The sequence below is a fragment of the Taudactylus pleione genome, unplaced genomic scaffold (assembly GCF_031769625.1).
Source record: "Taudactylus pleione unplaced genomic scaffold, aTauple2 ptg000019l, whole genome shotgun sequence".
Taxonomy (NCBI): Eukaryota; Metazoa; Chordata; class Amphibia; order Anura; family Myobatrachidae; genus Taudactylus; species Taudactylus pleione.
In genome coordinates, this window is record NW_028284421.1 from 16,627,201 (window position 1) to 16,648,794 (window position 21,594).

General features: G+C 40.5%; 1 protein-coding gene across 4 annotated transcripts in view; it reads right to left on the reverse strand.

Moving 5' to 3' along the window:
- Positions 1-4,612: 4,612 nt before the first annotated feature.
- SHF (Src homology 2 domain containing F) overlaps positions 4,613-21,594 on the reverse strand; it is a 336,957-nt gene continuing 319,975 nt past the window's right edge. For all 4 annotated transcript variants that reach the window (XM_088445631.1, XM_088445614.1, XM_088445623.1 and 1 more), the window contains one exon: positions 4,613-9,574. In XM_088445631.1, coding sequence (XP_088301757.1) covers positions 9,388-9,574 — 187 coding nt within the window. In that variant the 3' untranslated portion in view covers positions 4,613-9,387. The remainder of the gene's footprint in view (positions 9,575-21,594) is intronic.

Here is a 21,594-nt window from a genome sequence, read left to right on the forward strand (position 1 = left end):
AATTTCCAGCACCATCGGTCACTGGTGCAATAAAGTTTTTTTTGTTTGCATACTTTTGGCAGAGGCAGGGCCGGATTAACAATGGGGCGGATGGAGCTGTAGCTCCATGCCCCCCATCAAAATAGGCCCACAGGATAGGTGCTGCTTTAGACAGGAAAATTTATTTTCTTGTCTCCAGCAGCACAGCAGACAGACATCTTAAGCCCCTCTCACTAGAACCACGCTGGGCCATCATTACAAAACAACCTCTGGCTGCCCGTCCAGGCTGGCCTGGGTGTGAAATAAGGAATTGCGGTACGGTGGGAGGCTTCCCAAGCCTCTCTGCGTCCTCAGTGTTATTTGACTGGCTGCAAACCGCGGCTTCCACCTCGGCCCTGATTCACAGTGCAGCCGCAGGTTGTGTGTGTCTTTGCTGACACACTGACCTCGGTGCGCACACAGTATTATTATGGCTACGGTACGGAAAGGAGCCTGGCCCAGGAGGAGGCAGGCAGGAGACAGAGATGTGCTGCCTAATCAGGCTTTCTTCTGGCGAGGAGCATGACTGGAGCCAGCGCTCCCTAAATAACGTGTGTGAGGCAAGTGGCTGGCACCTACTATAATCATAGTATGCACATCTAAGTTTTAATTTAATTAAATGCTATACATAAACTACCTGTTCAAGTTAAACAACAATGACTTCCATTAATTGAGTACTGATATATATATATCTATATATATATATATATATGTGTGTATATATATATATATATATATGTGTGTATATATATATATATATGAACAGAGAGTGCATGTGTATATACAGTATATATATAATATATATATATATACACACACTCTGTTCGTATGCGAAGTGTCTGAGTGCTGCTTCCGTATATGACTGGAGTATGTATATATATATATATATATACATACACACATATACACATACATACAGTACATATTATATATATATATATAAATGCCTATAGCTTGCTGTCTGACTTATCCTGTTCCAGGGGCCATGCTGCATCACTGTGATGTCCTCTATACTTTATGATGGTCATCGATGTTGCCTGTATTATATGGGACTTATTACAATTCTCTTTGTGCTTTATGGCGTATAGTTCCCGGTAGGCTGTTTTAGCGGGGTGCTGCGTCCTGCCCAATTTCAAAAGGGCAGAATGCGCCATGCCCCCCTCCTTGGTGGCACCCAGCTAAAACAACCTGTCTCTGACCCTAGAGTGAACACTATGGCGGTCACTTTGTGTATTGAAAGGTGGTGGTCACTGTAATGCTCTCTGCATCATATGACTGTTCCCTTGATGGTCTCTGCATTATATTGCATCCACTGAAATGTTCAATTGTTTGGTAGTCACTTTGATGTTCTTTGTATTATACGGCAGTCATATAGATTTAGGGTGACTTTTATGTACTGAGGAGTCAGTTGGGGGGCTGAGCCATTCCCCTGGGTAACAGAAAGCCTAGATTCACCCCTGTCCCTCTATCTGCTGCTCTGTCTGCCCCCCTGCTCTGTCTCTGGCCCCACATTTAGTCCCACACACATACTGTGTTCCTGTTGACCCTGATTCTCACACTCCTCCTCTCCTTAGGCTAGGGTCTGTTCAATCTTCCACTGCACATATCTGTTGGAGAAGGGACATACGGTATATAATTTATATATACAGACATGTGGATATAATACAATATGGGGACCATTTATTTATTTATTATTGGGTTTTAGACCCTACTATTATAATTTCCTATTGCCGCTTATCCCGGCAATAAGAAACTGCACCGCCAGTATGCATCAGTAATCACATACATGGACAGGAGTTCTGATAAGAGCCCATCCCTACAATATGTAAAAGTAAAGTGATCGCATAAGCAATCTTTTTACTTTCAGATTTTGGGGCTGGATGGGCGTGGTGAGTGACGAAGAGGGATCCTTCAGATCCCTCTCCGAGTACTTTATGCGGACTATAACCTACAGGCTACAATGTCTAGAACCATCTTCAGATTGCATTAGCTACTAGAGCTTGGTAACTGGCAATTAATCAGTCCCATAGTATCCTATAGGGGCTGCTTTTGTGATCAAAAAGGGAGACTATCTGCTGTGGACCTCTGCATATACAAATGAGGGAAACCCAATATTTGCGTGTACCCTCTCCTATTCTTTTGTTGTTTTATATAAAATAACAGGTGGTGCATGCTTCTCATATGAGTGCAGAAGGAAGGGAGATTGAGATTGTTAAAGGTAGGTGGTAGATAAGTCCTTCATGGTGCTAGCTTCATCCCATGGCACAGGCCACATATCTTGACTACACGCCCAAATCACTAGTCACACTCCCCCGGTATTGGACACACCCCCCCTGTTGGCATACAATAGGCCCTTCATAAATTTCAGTTCCAAGCCCATGAAGACCTTAATCTGGCACTGGGCAGAGGGTGGTACTCTATACCCAAGCTTGTTGGAGAGACCCGGGTCAGCTGCTGAGGGGGACATTGTCCCCTTTGCAGTTGCTGCTGATGGGGACAAATTTTTCTCCTTTGCAGCGGGCAGCACCACACACAGTTTTTATCTATTTTATGGGGAGGGGGTGTGGCCACACCTCCACTATTTTGACTGGACAAAGTGACAACCCTAATTGTAAAACTGAGGAGATCTAGAAAACATGCACTTCTAGGAATCCCTGAAGACTGGAGTTGGGATCATATGGGGTTTATTATTAATTCTGTATTAAACACACTATCCAGTGAATTTAGCTTGAAATCCCCCCCCCCCCCCTCAAAGAAAAATAATGAATAGTAATAGAGATCACATAGTATATCATAAGGAAGAATGGTAAAATAACAATATGACAGAGGGAATAAACTTCAAAAACTATTATATTGTCACACTAAAAGTAACTTAAAGATATTCTTTATTGTGAATTTGGTATAACAAAACTTTGAAAACTTAGATATTTTCTAAAAGGATACAGAGTTAAAATTGGCTAATGATTATTTTCTTTGCTGTATAATTTAACTAGTATTTTTCACTCATGAAATTATCATTGTATCTTTTATAAGTAAGGAAAAAAGATAGCCATAACAGAGCTATGTCTTTTGGAGAATGCAGTTCCATTACGGATATCAGACGGTGCAAATGGTTCCTGGGGAAGGATGAGTGGGTTAGTAAAGTAGAGACATCAGGCTGCTGACCTTGCTGTCTATCAGTAAAATTGAAATGCTTTCTGAAAATGAATTCATTGCTACAGTAAAGTAGTTCAATAAACAAAGGCTGAATCTAAAATGCATCATTCCTTTCTAGATTTAGAGAGGTCAGGTTAACCGAGAATTTCAGTAACATTTCCTTTTACCTTTCACAGGGACCATTAAAATAAATTCACATTTCAAGGTGGCATTCTGAAGTCTTTGAAACCTTCTCAGCTTGTTGATAGTTTCATCTATTTGTCAGTCGTACTTTGAAAATACTCTAAGCCAAATGTCAACTTCAGCTTGAAAATGTAGAAACATGTCAGCAATGTAGAACTCCACAAAGAGAATCAGGGTCCAGGCAATTTTGTACCTTAAAGATTTACCATTATGGTCCAATTACTTTGTCTCTCACATTGTGTGATGTTGTTAATCTGCACTATGACTACCATTTAAATAGTCATCCAACATATTTTAGCCAATGAGGTCTTAAGTAACAATAAATTCCATTTAAGAAAATGACCTGTCCCTTGGATCAGCAAGATTGATGGAATGATAGAACACAGTCCATTTTTTGTCACAGAAAATAGAAGGTGTATGGGATATACAATATGAATATTAGGTGCCTAATTTTAGAATATATTAAAAATACGCTATTATAATATTGTGTATCTATCAATTCATCCATCTATGTAATAATGCTTTTTGTTTATAAAAAGGTTTGTAGTCACATTTCTGTTGCACCACAGTTCAAGCTTATGTAACCCATTGTGTGTCATATTTCCATAGGTGTCCAGTATTTGCTACATTTAGGGCAATCAATGGCTCTATGAGTCTGTGTGCAGGTAGACCTCAACCATTATAAAACACAAAGCCTATGTTTAAATCTGTGTGACATCTAGTGTGGAAGGAATCAGAGTAATTTACTTGTCTGAGAGACAGTGTAGTACTGGCCAGAAAGAAAGACTTTGATGGAGTTGGCCAGCTTAAATTACAGTATATTGCAACATGTGTAACATTCCCTGTCTATACATAAATACATAATTAAGTGTACTAGATGAGACGAAACTTGTCAGTGGTTATATATCTATAAATGTATGTATGTGTACATGCATATCTCTATCTAATACACACACATATACAAACATTTTTAATTACTGTAAGTATTCTACACAAAAATACCACGCAGTGCACAAATCAATTTGTTACACTTGATCTATTTTAAGTAACAAAAATAATGCTGCTAGATTTTTTTTACATTTTTTCAGGGGGAAGTTGGAGGGGTGGAGACAGGAGAAGCATCAATGGGAGATAGAATGGCAACTTGAGTTTTTGACTATTTGTATTTATTCATTTTTTTAAATGAAATGTTTAGACAGGATGTCTAGATTTTGCGAGGTCTCCCATACAATCATACAATGACATACTAACACAATTATTACATTAAATAGACAGTTTTTATTTAACAAGGCAAAAGTCACAAACGTAAAGTTGTAACAGCAGTAAAACACAAACAGTAAGAGTAACAAAGAGCAGATTCCTTCACCCGGTGGACGTATGTACCCAGACATTTCACCTCATGGGCAGATAAGTAAAGAGCAATGATAATGAAACTATGTGAGAGACCGAAAAAAAATGATTAAAAGAAATAACATTTCCAAAAAACATCAAATCAAGACAACTCTGACAGCTTGAGATTTTTATTTTTTTAAACATTGTTTTAGCACTATGATAATGTAATATCACAGCTGCTGTAATTTACAAAGAGCTTCTTCATTTAATGTCAGTAGAATAAAAGGCACGTAGCTGATAGAGCAAGTAGTACTGACTTGTGGATATGTCAGAAGTTTTGCGATCTACTCATCAACCATGTTCTTCCAATAAACAGTGAAAAATCGACTTGTACGAAATCTGACAAGCTTTTCTCTTAACCATGCTTTATATTCTCAATTAAATAAATTCTGCATTGGTGAGCATAAATATGTTACCTAACCACTAGTAATAGTGAGAATTAATTTTGCAGGTCATATAATAAAAAATATTTACTTTTATTGAATACAAAAAAATAAATTAAAATTCACTTTTGATACAAGCCACAAAAAAAAATATCTACAAATAATGACAGCACTATAAAGAATAAACATTATATTAAATATGTAACCATAACTCTGCAGGAAAAACTCACAAGATTAGTTTAACTATTTTAAATTTAACAATAAATTAATATTACATCAACACAGTGATCAAACAGACATCTCTAAAAATAGACTCAGAAAATTAATTATTAACCTTTTTAAGATGACTCATACTAATGAGAAAAGAAACATTGCCGCTAGCTAATGCTGAATAAAAATAGGCAGAATATCAATAAAATTTATACAATGTCCCTCTATATGTAGCTCGTCATCATCCAGAGCAGTCAGTAGAAGTCCCTTAGCTGTAGTTCACAGCATCCAAATGTTTTCCTTTGGAAATAAATGGTTACATCTCAGTTGTCTGTTCTGGTAAATCAGATATCAAAGGACTTGCCTTATAGTGCCAATAATTGTCCTGACCCGAACTCATTAGGGAGTTTAGTCCTGTAGTTCAGATCAAACTCAATAGTGGTGTTGAATAATGTGAAATTTTTTGAACAGAATTATTTGTATATGCTTTTGGTCAAAAAAGTTTAGATTGGTTTTTCTTTGTTCTATGTTACATGGCCTGAAGGACTGCAGTAGTCTAAATTAAATTAACAACTTGTGAAGGTGACTAATTGGATTACATACAATTCTTAGCCACATTCTAGGTAGTAGTCTGGTATAAGTGTGCCAAAAAATAATATTTGACTACTTTTTTCCTGCCATTGAAGTAATTTTTTCTGTTATCAAGAACTGTATTTTTGGTTGAATGTTTTTTAAATGCATGAATAGATACATGGCTTATGTGGAGCCTAATTAATTGGTTCAACTGAGGAAAGCCCTATGGTAACAATTGTTTTTTTTATTGTTTTAAGAAGATTGGAAAACAGCTGCAATATCTTGAAAAAGTATCACATGAGACACAAAATGCGTTGATCAACTGTCGACTATAGGAGTCTTTTATTGACCACCACTATATAATATTTGCATTTGAACTATTGAATGGTCTAATAATGTCAGGTCAGCACCAATTATTGACACTATAAGGCAAGTACTTTGATGGGATTCTGTAAAAAAGATTCACAAGCACAGAAAAATGAAACAATCAGTTTATGCTTGAATACTGTGAAATACACACCGGCTACTCAGGACACTGATGTTCTACATACAAAAGGGATAGTCTATTCCATATGGTGGCATAGTGCCCATCTCTTGCATTGATAATGTCAATAAATTTAGTTATCGTTATTGCTCAGCTTTACCTTGTCGGATCAAGACAAAAAGTGAAGATTATTTTCTAATGGTTTCCACTACAAAATGATGCAGCTTTTTATGCATATCGGTTCAGTAGTTTTTGCACCAACTTTGAGCAAACAGACATACACAACATCCTTATTATATTAATATATATTAGCCAGCGGTGATTTGATTTTTTTCTCCTTAGTCCGGCTTGGCTCCCAAGAAGTTGAGTATTTACCAATTATGTGTTTTAATATTTGTTATTACTGTTATTACAGTAGTATAACTCAATTCACTGATAGGTGTTTCCTGCAGTCAGTCACACATTTAATATAGCACATATTCCCTATTGTGCTGTCATTATCTATAGATATTTCTATTTCATTGAAGGATTGGTTGTCCTGAAATGATTGTTGTTTTGTTGCTTGAATTTATATATCATTTATATTAAATATGCATTTTTATATATTTTCAATTAGCGCCAAATTAGAAATCAAATTGACCTATTTGATAGGGAAAGCTTTCCAGTTATTCCCCAAGTTGAAAGAGCTTTTTTATTTTTTTTATTTCACTTTTGTTAATTTGTGCTCATCTTTACACATAATATCATCATGTCCCTTTTTTTGTCTTAATTTTTTCACAACCAGAATTAAAGCAAATGTGTTGAGTAACAAAATATAAATGTTTGGACAGTCTGGAATCCACAGCCCTAACTAATTGAAGTTCCATCGTATAATAGCTCATGAAAGTAATATAATCTATCCACTCACCAACTTGCTTAAATAATATTTTATTGAACAGATCTCCCACAGTACCTACCTATTGCTAGAGAGATCAATACATTTACATTTAGTTTATCTTGACTTGGCAGGCCAGTCATTTTTATGTAAACAAAAATTTAAGATATAGGCTGTAAAGGAACAAGTTTGGTTGCATGCTGGAAATCGACAATAATTGTTATGAAACAGTTTATCTGAACTAGCACCAGTGCAGGCTGTATCTTTAATTTTAGTTGTTTCAAATGGCTGGCCAGAAAACACTAAGTGCACACACCATATTTATTTTGTGAAGTCTATAAAAATGAAGTGACAAACACATTTTGTTACTAATACTATATAAAAATAACATTTCTTCTCCAATCCTTTAACTGGTTATATGATCGATGGATTTATTTTTTTCTTAAGATTTAGTTTGGTCATAAACTAGGAAAACAAATTATATGGCCAGCCCGGTTTGATTACCCTTAGGTAAGACCTAAAAGATACAGAAAACTTTGTAATCAACATTTGATTTCATTTTCATTGCTATGCTGATTAAGTTAACTATAGCTAAAGTCATTTTATAAAACATTTTACGCATTAGAAAAAAAAATTCAGATTAAAATACAGACATGAGACAGAGTGTCAGAAAGTAACTTCAATATATTTCTTGACCACACCAACAAGAATAAAACTTGTTAAAAAAAATTAAATAAATTAATAAACCAATTACAATAAAAGGCTGGAGGAGTCACAAGACTCAATGGGCAAATGAAAACATTTCTTAAAAATAAATTAAACATATGTAAAATCAGAGATTATCTATTTTTTATTTTATATTAGATTTGCTGTAATTTACTTTTGCTTTCAAATAAGCATTTATTCGCCATTCAGGTTAAAATGTATTACAATATTTGGATACAATTGTGTTTTGGGATAATGGTTTGGTAGTTGTGTCACAACATAATTAGGTTGTGTAACACTGAGGCACTAGTTTTGACTGTGCAATAAATCTTAATTCAATATTTTGACTAATAGGACTAAGAATAATATAAATTACTACAGTAAGTGACATATGGTAATGGCAATGAGATATCGACAAAGAAGAGAAAGCTGTAAAACTCAAAAAGGGACATGAACTAAGACTATAAAATAAAACAAACTTAAAAAACTAATTTGTTATTGCCTTCATTGTGCCCAACAAAAATTAACTCCAGCTTCACAATCTGTTCCTTTCACTTGGCCTCCTTACAACTTGACAGGAATAAACAGTATTGCTGAACTGTTACACACATACTCACACACTGCAAACGATGGTTCTAATTCCCTTGTTGGTTACTGTTGCCTCTAGTGAAAGGATGGTATACAGGGAAATAAAAAAAAACATTTTAAATAACAAGCACTTTAAACTGTAGATCGGAGTATTGCAACATTCAGGACATACTGTCCCAGATCATCTTAAATAAAAGAACAGGTTTGTGCCTATTCAAGTGGGCTACTTTAATTTTTATAATTTGGTAACTCAAGTTAAGAAAAAACTAGCCACTATTGGTTTTATAAGAACCACTGAAGAATGTATTGCGATATGTTGTAATTTACAAAGGACGGTGCAACCGATGCTGCTATCCAGGGTGGAAGGCTGCAAAGTCGGCACAGTTGCTGTCCCAGTTGCACCTGAGTCCATCTTCTTGGCTGTATTGTAGTTCCCAGAGAGGCGCCCTGCATGTCCTGCATCTGCCCAGCTTTTGTTCCAGGCTCCTTTTTGCAGTGAGCGTGATCTCATGATGTTACATGTACTGGGGATGGGAAGAGGGCGAGGTGGCAGCGGAGCATATCAGTGGTCCTGAAGTGCACTGGTTTGGCACTGTAAGTTTCCACATACAATATAAATATGGGTATAAAAATTATAAAACCAAGATTGGCTATTTTTTCACTCATACAACTCATGATCATGTGTTGGTTTGGTAAGATGTCAATTTTGCCAATGTCTCAAGAGAAAGGCTGTATAGCATTTATAATAGCAATATTATGCCCACACTTCATCTGTGGGTATTGCATGGATCCATCTTCTATTAGCAGCCACCAACCCAAAGCTACAAAGTCCTAATTGCAACTGGGTAAAGCAATGACATGTGTTCTGCTCCTTTTATTGGTAACTTGCGACTGGTATAGTAATGGATTATTTCTGGTACGCTGTCAAAAGGTGGGCTGTTCTGTCCTAATACATACTGGTTTTCTTTGGTACGTGACAGCTTCATGTGCATGAATCCTTGGCTGCTCCTATTTGATGAAAAGTAAAAAAAAAAAAGCATTATTTTTTCATTTTAATTAGATCTCAGATTTGCATATTTCACATGTGTTTGCTGTTTTATATTTTAGAGAGATCAACATGTTTACAAGCAAGAGCAGAACTATAATGTGCAGTATGCAAGGATTGCCCCTGCTCACCTCGTACTCGGTTTTCAAATAAGCAGAGGCCTCTTCTGAGCATGCACGGACAGAGCATACATAGAATAGGAATACTCCGTTTTGTTGAGAGCACATAGGGGGGGCTGAGAGGAGAGAATTACTTCCCCAGGCCCCTACTAATATTTTGCTATGGGGCCCAGCGATGTACTGTTCTGCCACTGGTTATAAGACAGATCTAGTCTAAACATAGACCTAATAGCAAATCATCTATTCATTTGATTTATTATATCTTACACTACTCAAAGCATCCAAAAATATTAAATACTAATTTTTATATTAGGAGACAATAAAATCAAAACTAAGAATTTTAGATATGGTATCAAATCGCCCTTCTGTAAAATTACATCTCGTTCTTTCTTATGTACAGTCACACAATTTCACATATTTGGATGCTCCAAAATAGTGTAAAAATATATTTAAATATTCTGTTAACAATAACAGATGGTTCAATTTGCAACTCTGAATCAGGCCCACTGAATTTTCTTCATGTTTAATTGGTATTTTTTTCCATATATCAATGTTTTATTATAACATTGGGTAACTATTAAGTTAACTGTAGCTTTTGTCTAGTTACTAGTACACAGCAGTTTCCTTTGTCTTTGCAACAGAACTTTGTTACTTCGAAGCCAAATTATACATGGAACATACTTGCGTACTCTCCAGAAACGGTCGGGAGGCTCACAAAAATCGGGTAGTGTTCCCGACTATCCGGAAGAGTAGGTAAGTCTCCCGGAACCAGCCGCCGCCGGCCTGCACCACCCCCGTTGCTGCTCGCTCCCCACGTGGCTACCCACTTCCTGAGCAAAAGTGGGCAGTGCGGGGGGCCGATGATGTGATTCGTGCTGAATCGCGTCATTGTAGCCCCGCCCACTGATGTACAGTGCCTGTAACATCGGCCCTATACCGTGGGGGGGCCACTATGATGCAATTGAGCCACAACACCCTTCACTGCCCACTCATTGCTGTACCATGCCCCCTGCTGTGATGTGGACGCAGCCTCCTGGAGGGGGCAGCCAGAAAGTAGGTAAAACTGGGATGGAACCAGATGAACGACCCTGGTACCATTTATAATGCCTACTTTGCCAGTTCATTTAATTTAAACATTTGTAGTTGATTTTACATACCATATGTTTTACATTAAAACATTTTTCATGTTTTGTAATTCTTAGATTACAGGGTTATCTGCACCGGGAAGTACAGTCTACAGGGTTCAGACTGCAAGCTGCATGCCGAAACCGTGGGGCAAGGAAGGTGCTGCCCACATAGCCCTGTGCTACAGCACTGCTCGCACACCTCTAGTTATAGTCCTGTATATATATTGTGAATCAATGTAAATGTGACATAAAAGATCAACATCCTACTCATTCATACTCATTCTTGCCCACTCTCCTGGAATGTCCATTAGATTCCTGAATTTCAGGGAGCTCTCTCTGACTTCAGGCACAGTAGTGAACTTTCATTGATCCTGCCTACAAGTGGGTAGGACCTGGTTGCCGCGATTTGCAGAGAACTGCATAATTTTGGCCCTGCCCCATAGTAGCATCATGCCGTGGTGGTGAGGCCCTGATAGTGCAAATTGCATACTAAGCTCCCTGTACTTGCCACTTACCTCCTGGGTCTCTCAATAAAAAGTCCCAAAAGTTGGCAATTATGATTTTAGTCCTTTAGAACCTGACCTTTCATTAAATAAAACTTCTCATTATTCCACCTAAAACACTACTCTGATTAGTCTCATTTATGAGATGAAGAGTGAGGATCATCAGCTATTACTTTATTATAAGTGGCACTTCGATGTTTCCATTTGGATAAATAATAGAAATGTAATCTTCTTATAAAATGCAATGAAAGATGCAAAATGGACCACATTATTGGGCGCCATTTCACACAGGAGAGTGGAGGGAGAGAGTGGGGGACTGTGGGCTGCAGCTCTGCAAAAAAGAACCCATCATTAGTATGCCATCAGGGCACCTTTAGGATGGAGTGTAGGACAAAGCTATAATAATAGTAGGTAGAAGGAGTAGGTGCCTAAGAATGGCATCATTGTCAGTGTATCATATTTGCCTACACTCCCGGAAGTCACAGAAGGCTTGCGATTCTTCGGGTAGCCCCCCACACCCACGGAAGAGTTGGCAGATCTCCCACATCACGCCCACTTCCTAGTGAAGTGGGCAGGATGAGGAGATTTTATAGGGAATTTGTGGGTCCATATGGAAAGGGCTAAAATTAAGTGAATCGCATCAATTAGCCTCACTCCCTCCTTGCAGAGCTGCAAATCTCAGACTTTACCCAGGAAGAGGTGGAGCCTAATGAAGTTTACAGTCCGACCCCACCTACCAGCAGCATCTCCTCTCTGGGCTGCTCCTGGAGAGAACATTTTGCTATGGGGCCCCCCTAGGTCTAGTTACACCCCTGGTCACTACTGTACTGTGGCCCTGATTCAAAGACGGACGCTCTGAAAGAGTGCTCGTTCTGAATCTGGGCTCTGAATCTGGGCGTTTTTTTTATTTTGTGCGACCTCCTGGCCGCTCACATAGCTGTGGGTGACCACCCACAGCTATTGCGAGCGGCCAGGATGATGGTCGAGATGGTCAAGACCATCGCGACCATCGGGATTGTGATGAGACCCTAGTGGTAGGGTCTCGTGGCCACAAGCCCCAGAGAGCTTCTGGCTCTAATAGAGCCGAAGCTCTCTCACGGACATCACTGCCCACAAACGGCAGGCGTTCGCTTGGGAACGCCTCTGTTTGTGAAGCCACCCCCTCCGCCACGCCTACACGATCAACATAGTCAGCCGCCCCTTTTGTAGTGTTTCTCTCGCTCCGGGGCTTGTGCACACGCTGCGCGGCCGCAGAGCACACCATCGATCCGCTCGCGAGCACTCAACCACTTGTGAGCGGGTCTGAATCAGGCCTTGTGTATGGTGCTGCAAAAGAATAAAATAGGCTCTTGCTTGTTTGTTAAAGTGAACCTCAAAGAAATCTGCAGTATATTACTTGTCACTTATGTATGAGGGCAGAAAGAGTGTTGATTATCTATCCAAAAATACTCTGTCTCTGGAAAATAATGACGTTACAGCCAAGAAACATTTCAGCTGCTGTATTGTGTTTAATACACTACTACTAATTCATAAAAATATATATTCACAGTAAAATCCATTATAATAGACATATATAGAAGGCAATACTGCTACGGAAACATTAAGTGATCCAATGTATATTATTCCAGTAACGCTGTCTTTTCTCATTAGGCTCAGTCAGGTTATCAGGAGAACACTGTCCTGGCTTTCAAACCATCTGCTGAATGGATGGCTCTCCAGGGAGAGGCGGAGAAGTGCTGGAGAAGACAAGCAGAGATGAAGTGCATGTCTCTGCAGTGTGACAGCATTACAATTTAATTAACTAACTCACTTCTAGTGGGAATAGGTACATGGATACACAGCTAAACCTCTATAACCTGCTCACAGAAAGAAAGGTGGGAGCACTACCAGCCTCTGTCTCATTTGGTTTTCTATACATTAGCACTATGTGAATATGCATATTGCTCTGCAGGAGGTGCAACAAAGAGGAGATATTATTAAATAAAGATATTCCTTGAGCAGTACAGTGCTATCATTACTATCTCACAGCACTTAGCTCATGAGATCAATTTCCGACCAGAGCCCTGTCTGTATGGAGTTTGCATGTTTTCCCCATGTTTGCGTGCGTTTCCTCCAGGTGCTCCAGTTAAAAAAAAATACATAATTGGATACTGACAAAAATCAACCCTAGTGTGTATATGTGCTTTGACTGCACAGGAACTAATATGAATGGCAAATATTCTCTGTACATCGCTGCTTAAATTTGAGGCGCTATACAAGGAATAAAAAAATGGCTACTTACTGAGCAACATTCATTTTAATTTCTATTGCCATCACCTGTTGATACAAGCTTATTATTAATTATGTTACATGCAAAATCCAGTTTTCTGTAATCTGAAGAGGTGGAGAAAGGGCCCCATGTCATTTATTTTGGGAAATAGGCCATAAATATACACTGAAGTGCCAAATGTTATAAGATAGATGCAAAGTTAATGGTAATGTGATAGCTTGGAAACTTTCAGACCTGCATCAGTTGTAATCTGACATCTCGCGAGTCAGTTTGAACCCCGGCTAGGCTCATGGCAAGGCAACATGAATTTTTGGAGCTCAAATGGGGCATGATAGTGGGTGCCTCACGGATGGGCCATTCCATTTCCGAAGTTGTGTGGACATTCAACATTCCTCGATCTACAGTGATGAGTGTGTACGGAGAATACCTCATGGTAGGTATTACCACCCACAGCGCAGTGGCCGACCACGGGTGCTTAATGATTGTGGCCAGCGGCATCTGGCCAGAATTGTCTGTGGTAACAGACAAACACTGGCTCAAATCAAATCCACATTCAGCACAGGAGGTACCAGATGCATACCCAGCAGGTCAGTGTATTCTTTAGCTTCCATGGGATATGGGCACACAAGACCCTTAACACTACAACACCGGACACAGTCTTATATGGGCCTGTGACGTCAGTAAATGGACCCTGGAGGACTGGCAATATGTGGTGTCATCCAATGAGTTATGGTTCCAGTTGTTTCGAGCTGATGGTAGGGTTCAGGTGTGGCACAGACCCCATGAGGCCATGGCCTCAGTTGTCAAGGCACCATGCAGGCTGGTGTGGACATTGAAGATATTGGAAAAGTCATATCCAGTAAGCAGAACGGTGCTTGAATACTTCCACCTTGATGGTGGGCTAACCAGACAGCACAGCAAGGCTAGTTAGGGTCCGCTGGTGTGGCTGAACATGTCATTGACCGGTAACGGCTAAGTTGCATTGCTAGATGGCCATTTGCAGCCCTTTATGTACCCCCACAATTAAGGAATATTGCAGCAGAATAATGCACAGCTCCATTGGTCTAAAGTTGTCCAGAATTGGTTCGAGGAGCATTCTGGAGAGTTCCGACGAATGGTGTGGTCACCATGTTGACCTGACATGAAATTAAGCCAATTGAGAATTTATGGGATGTGGTGGAGAGGTCCATCCTGCACCCACAAATATCAGGGAGCTGTGGGAAGCTATCCAGAAAGAATGTGTCAACATCTCTCCAGAGGGCTTCTGTCCACTTGTAGAATCAATGCCATGTCGAGTTGCTGCACTTTGCTGGGCTAGTGGGAGTCCTGCACAATACTAGGCATCTACCCCATAATGTTTGGAACTTCAATGTAGTGTGTGTGTGTAGTGTGAGTGCCAGTCATTTACCACATGACTGGCACTCCACAGTAATAAGGAAGAAATTGCCTCGTTGCCTTCCCTAGGATAAAATCCAGATAATATAGCAGCAGACAGGCGGCACTCGTAGGACTTGTAAATGATCAGAAAAATGACAACCTATTTAGGTCTTTTTAATAGCGAACCAACGTTTCAATCCTGCACAGAGGATTTTTTAAGCCTTGAGAAAAATCCTCTGTGCAGGATTGAAACGTTGGTACGCTATTAAAATTACCTAAATAGGTTGTACTTTTTCTGATCATTTACAAGTCCTACGAGTGCCGCCTGTCTGCTTATATATATATATATATATATATATATATATATATATTCAAATCATTAAAATCACCTTTACTAAATGAATGTCCAGTAAGAGGCATGGCACTACAAGGATTGTAGGCGTTGAGCCTAGTACCATCTATCTGCCTGAGATTTTGACTTCACCTATTTGTATGCTGAACCAACCTGAGGAGGACTCCACTAACTTTGTGGTCATTTGCCACCCGCTCCGGACCAGCCCAACCATTTCTACAGAGACACCACTGGACATCCCTACATTTGTGGACACACTTGCGAGGACACCTTGCTAACCACTATAGGATTGGTAACATCTCTATTCATTGCTGGACATTATTCCGGGACTTAACCACTAATAACTTTCCTCCGTAATAGGATAGAGCATACATTAAGAGATATAATCAGCCAACTGGTGTACACCCATGCTTCTACATGCGATTTTATATAAGTACCAATGTATACCACTGTCCCTATCCTAGGGAAGTGATTTATTGGTACACTGTGTTCTACATGTCTTATTAAATGTTTATTTGAGCCAGATGCCATTATGTTTAATTAACACTTAGCACCATGCAAGGTTGATTTCTCAAACCCCACCCATTATACCTAAAGACTCCACACTAGCGCTGTTTTCTCCATTTTTAGTCCGACTCCTTGTGCCTCCTTGATGATTTAGTGCGATTGTTGGACTGTATCTGCACAGGCCTGCCTTTTAAAATTTCCCGAGCCTGAACTAAAGCTTTGAATATTGCTCTTAGTTCCAAGATATTTATCGATAGATAGCTTTCCGCCTCGGTCCACTTCCCCTGAAAAGTGTGCGATCCGATCATTGCCCCCCAGCCCTGAAGACCCTGTCTGAAATGCCTTTTCTGCAACCACAACGCACTTCCGGAGAGAGATGAGGTATCTGGGACTTGATCGTGCGGTAATCCTTGTTCCAGCGCAACAAAATTAACTGCTGCAATGGTCTGGAGTGAAATTGCGCGTAGTCCACCATATTGAAGGTGGATACCATTGACCCCAGCACCTGCATAGCTGACTGGACAGATATCTGTCTGTTGTGAAGCAATCTGCGTATTCGCAATTGCAGGGCCAAAATCTTCTCCTTTGGCAGCCACGGAGTCCAATCTTGCCTTTATGTGACATCTGCTGTACTGGAAGGGGTGATGACTTCTTCCAGTTTATAATCCAGCCGTGACTGTACAGACAGGACACAGTCAGTCCCAAATGATTCTGTAATTGCTGCGGAGACCGACCTAGCAACAGGAGATCATCCAAGTAAGGCAAAATCCTGACACCCTGGCTTCTGAGACATTCCATCATTACTGCCATCACCTTGGTGAAAACCCGGGGAGCTGTGGACAGGCCAAACGGCAGGGCCTGAAACTGAAAATGTTCTCCTCCTACCACAAAATGTAGAAATTGTTGATGGGGCTGGGTGATTGGTATGTGGAGGTATGCATCCTGTATATCCAAGGACACCATATAATCCCCCTGTTCCATTGCCAACACGATCGATCGCAACATTTCCATACAGAACCCGGGGGCTCGGATAAACTTGTTGAGCCCTTTCAAATTTAGAATGGGCCGGTATGATCTATTCGGTTTCTGAACCAAAAACAGATTGGAGTAAAACCCCTTTCGTAATTGATTCCCTTGCACCGGAATAATGACTTCTGACGCTAGCAGGGATTGGATTTCTTGTTGAAGAGCCAAAGCCCTTACAGAACCCTCCGTCAGATTTAGTCCGAAAAATCTCTGAGGAGGACTTCTCCAGAATGTCAGGGCATACCCCCGGGAGACCACTCCCCAATTCCAGGCATCCTTTGTTGTGAGATGCAAGGTTTCTGAAAACCGAAGAAGTCGGCCCTACCCTGGGATCCCCCAGAGGGCGGCCCGTCCCATCAAGCCACTGGTTTATCCTGGACTCTGGAAACTGGATTCTTGTTCTGCCAGGGTTTCCTAGATCCTGTTTTCTTAGCTGGAAATCTTGTCGAGGGCTGACCTCTGGTCTTGCCCTGTGGTCAAAAACCTCAAAAAGACGACCGCCTGGGTTTAGCCAAAGCTGCTGAAGGTAGGCCCTCAGCTTTTGAGGCTGCCATTGTGGCCACAATTTTGTCCAATTCTGGACCAAAAAGAATTCCTGCTGTGAATGGAAGGGATTCCATGGCCTTGTTGGACCCCGCATCCGCTTTCCAGTCTTTCAACCAGAGTATTCTACATGCCACCACGGACTCCGCTGAGACCTTGGAAGAAAAAATCGCAGCGTCCAAGGCCGCCACTCCCAGATAAGACGCCGCTTCCTTGATAAAGGAAATCATGTCCAGCTGTTCCTAGGATGCATCTGGCAAAGATTCTGCCAAAGTTTTCACCCATTCCTCAATAGCCCTGGAAACCCAAGCTGTAGCCATAGCTGGATGAGTGGCTGTGCCTGATAGCAAAAAAATTGTTTTAAGGCAACCCTCAAGCCTTCTATCCGTGGCTTCCTTTAATGATGCCACCGGGATCAGAAGCGTGGTACGCTTTATCAGTTGTGCCACATGCGCATCACCAGATGGCGGAGTCTCCCATTTTGCACTTTCCTCTGACGGAAAAGGATATAAAAGCGCCACTCTTTTGGAAGGACGGCATTTCTTATCCGGACAAATCCATGCTTCCCCCATAAGTTCTGATAGATGCTCTGACTTGGGGAACTCCGCCTCAACCACCTTCTGGCATTTAAACAGAGGTTCCTTCCTATGTGGAAGCTCCCCTTCCTCAATATTTAGCACCGACTTGACTGCCCTGGTCAAAAAGGGGACTGGGAAATGATCTTCACCCTCTTCGGAGTTAGACTCCTGAGAGGAATCTTGTGCCTCCTCCTCCTCAGATGTACTGGAGTACTCACCCTTCTCTGTAGCCCCACCTGCATGGGAGGCTGAACACCATCTGGATTTTGGCTGTTTTGGTCTGGCGGTCTGTGGTGGTTGAAAAACTCCTGAGGATGACGCCACACCTCTACCAACACCTAAGTCCATCCATGATGGAAACATAGAGGGCATAACCATAGGGGGATGCATCTGCTGAGGGAAACCCCAAACTGGGGGTGCAGGGGCAGCCAAACGCTCCGCCACCTGAGCCATAACCTGGGAAAAGGAAGCCCAGGGGGGTTCAGGCCTGGAAACAGGTAAATTTGATTGATGTGGAGACTGTCTAAAACAGTTCCCACACAGTCCATTTTGTACAAAATCCTGTGAGGACAGCCCTGCTCTGCAGGGCTATGAGGAACAGCCAAACTCTGCTACAAAGGTGAGGTTGTGGAAGACAGTTTCATGTTACAAATCATTCACCATGGTAAGACTAAGCACAGCAACAAGGTAATTATACTGCATCTGCAAGGTCTCTCCCAGGCAAAGATTTTAAGGTAGACTGGAGTTTCAAGATGTACTGTTCAAGCTATTTTGAAGACGCACAAAGAAACGAACAATGTTGAGGACTGTAGATGCAGTGGTTGGCCAAGGAAACAGTGCATCAGATGAAAGACACAGCATGCTTACTTCCCTTCAAAATCGGATGTCCAGCAGTACCATAAGCTCAGAACTGGCAAAAACTAGTGGGACCCAAGTACACCCTTCAACTGTTCGGAGAAATCTCACTAGAAGTGGTATTCATGGAATTGTGGCCAAAAAGCCGTACCATCTGGAAAAAAGACCAAGCAACTCAACAATGCACGAAAAACGTAGGAACTGGAGTGCAGAAAAATGGCAGCAGGTGCTCTGGACTGATCAGTCAAAATTTTAAATATTTGTCTGTAACCAAAAGCAGTTTGTTCGCCTAAGGGCTGGAGAGCTGTACAATATGGAGTGTCTGCAGGCAACAGTGAAGCATGGTGAAGGTTCCTTGAAGTTTGGGGCTGCATTTCAGCAAATGGAGTAGGGGATTTGGTCAGGATTAATGGTGTCCTCAAGGCTGAGAAATACAGGCACTTATTTATTCATCATGCAATACCATCAGGGAGGCATCTGGTTGTCTCCAAATGTATTCTGCAGCAAAACATGCAGCCAATGTCATTAACAACTATCAGTGTAAAGAAAAACTAAGAGTCCTGGAAGTGATGATATGGACCCCACAGAGCCATGATCTCAACACCGAGTCTGTATGGGATTACATGAAGAGACAGAAGGATTTGAGCAAGCCTACATCCAAAGAAGATCTGTGGTTAGTTCTCCAAGATCTTTGGAACAACCTCCCTGCAGAGTTCCTTCAAAAACTGTGTGAAAATGTACCTAGAAGAATTGATGCCGTTTTGAAGGCAAAGGGTGGTCACACCAAAAATTGATTAGATTTAGATTGCTCCTGTTCATTCACTTTGCATTCTGTTAATTGATAAATACACAGTATAATTACATTTTATATATATATATATATATATATATACATACATACATACATACACACACAGTCAGGTCCATAAATATTGGGACATTGACAGAATTTTCATATTTTGGCCTCTATTCACCGCCACAATGGCTTTGAAATGAAACAAACAAGATGTGCTTTAACTGCAGACTTTCAGATTTAATTTAAGGGTAATTACATCCAAATCAGATGAACGGTGTAGGAATTACAACGGTTCCTATATGTGCCTCCCACTTTTTAAGGGGCCAAAAGTAATGGGACGATCAACTCAAAAGCTATTTTATGGACAGGTGTGGGCTATTCCCTCATTATTTCATTATCAATTAAGCAGGTAAAAGGTCTGGAGTTGATTCTAGGTGTCACATTTGCATTTGGAATCAGTTGCTGTCGACTCTCAATATGAGATCCAAAGAGCTGTCACTATCAGTGAAGCAAGCCATCATTAGGCTAAGAAATCAAAACAAACCCATCAGAGAGATAGCAAAAACATTAGGTGTGGCCAAATCAACTGTTTGGAACATTCTCAATAAGAAAGAACGCATCGGAGAGCTCAGCAACACCAAAAGACCCGGAAGACCACGGAAAACAACTGTGGTGGATGACAGAAGAATTATTTCCCTGGTGAAGAAAAACCCTTCACAACAGTTGGCCAAATCAAGAACACTCTCCAGGAGGTAGGTGTATATGTGTCAAAGTCAACAATGAAAAGAAGTCTTCACAAGAGTGAATATAGAGAGGGCTCACCACAAGATGTAAACCATTGGTGAGCCACAAAAACAGGAAGACCAGATTAGAGTTTGCCAAACAACATCTAAAAAAGTCATTACAGTTCTGGAACAACATCCTATGGACAGATGAGACAAAGATCAACTTGTACCAGAGTGATGGGAAGAGAAGAGTATGGAGAAAGAAAGGAACTGCTCATGATCCAAAACATACCACCTCATCAGTGAAGCATGGTGGTGGTAGTGTCATGGCGTGGGCATGTATAGCTGCCAATGGAACTGGTTCCCTTGTATTTATTGATGATGTGACTGCTGACAAAAGCAGCAGAATGAATTCTGAAGTGTTTCGGGCAATATTATATGCTCATATTCAGTCAAATGCTTCAGAACTCATTTGAAGGCGCTTCACAGTGCAGATGGACAATGACCCGAAGCATACTGCAAAAGCAACCAAAGAGTTTTTTAAGGCTAAAAAGTGGAATGTTATGCAATGGCCAAGTCAATCCCCTGACCTGAATCCGATTGAGCATGCATTTCACTTGAAGACAAAACTGAAGGGGAAAATGCCCCAAGAACATGCAGGAACTGAAGACATTTGCAGTAGAGGCCTGGCAGAGCATTACCAGGCATGAAACCCAGCGTCTGGTGATGTCTATGCGTTCCAGACTTCAGGCTATAATTGCCTGCAAAGGATTTGCAACAAAGTATTAAAAAGTGAAAGTTAGATTTAGGATTGTTTAGTTTGTCCCATTACTTTTGGCCCCTTAAAAAGTGGGAGGCACATATAGAAACCGTTGTAATTCCTACACCGTTCACGTGATTTGGATGTAATTATCCTCAAATTAAATCTGAAAGTCTGCAGTTAAGGCACATCTTGTTTGTTTCATTTCAAAGCCATTGTGGTGGTGAATAGAGGCCAAAATATGAAAATTCTGTCAATGTCCCAATATTTATGGACCTGACTGTATATATATATATATATATATATATATATATATATATATACACACATACATACACACACACACACACACACACACACACACAGTGTTTCCCCGATAATAAGACACGGTCTTATTTTTTATTTGTTTTTGGTAAAAAAAAAAAAAACCCATAGGGCTTATTTTC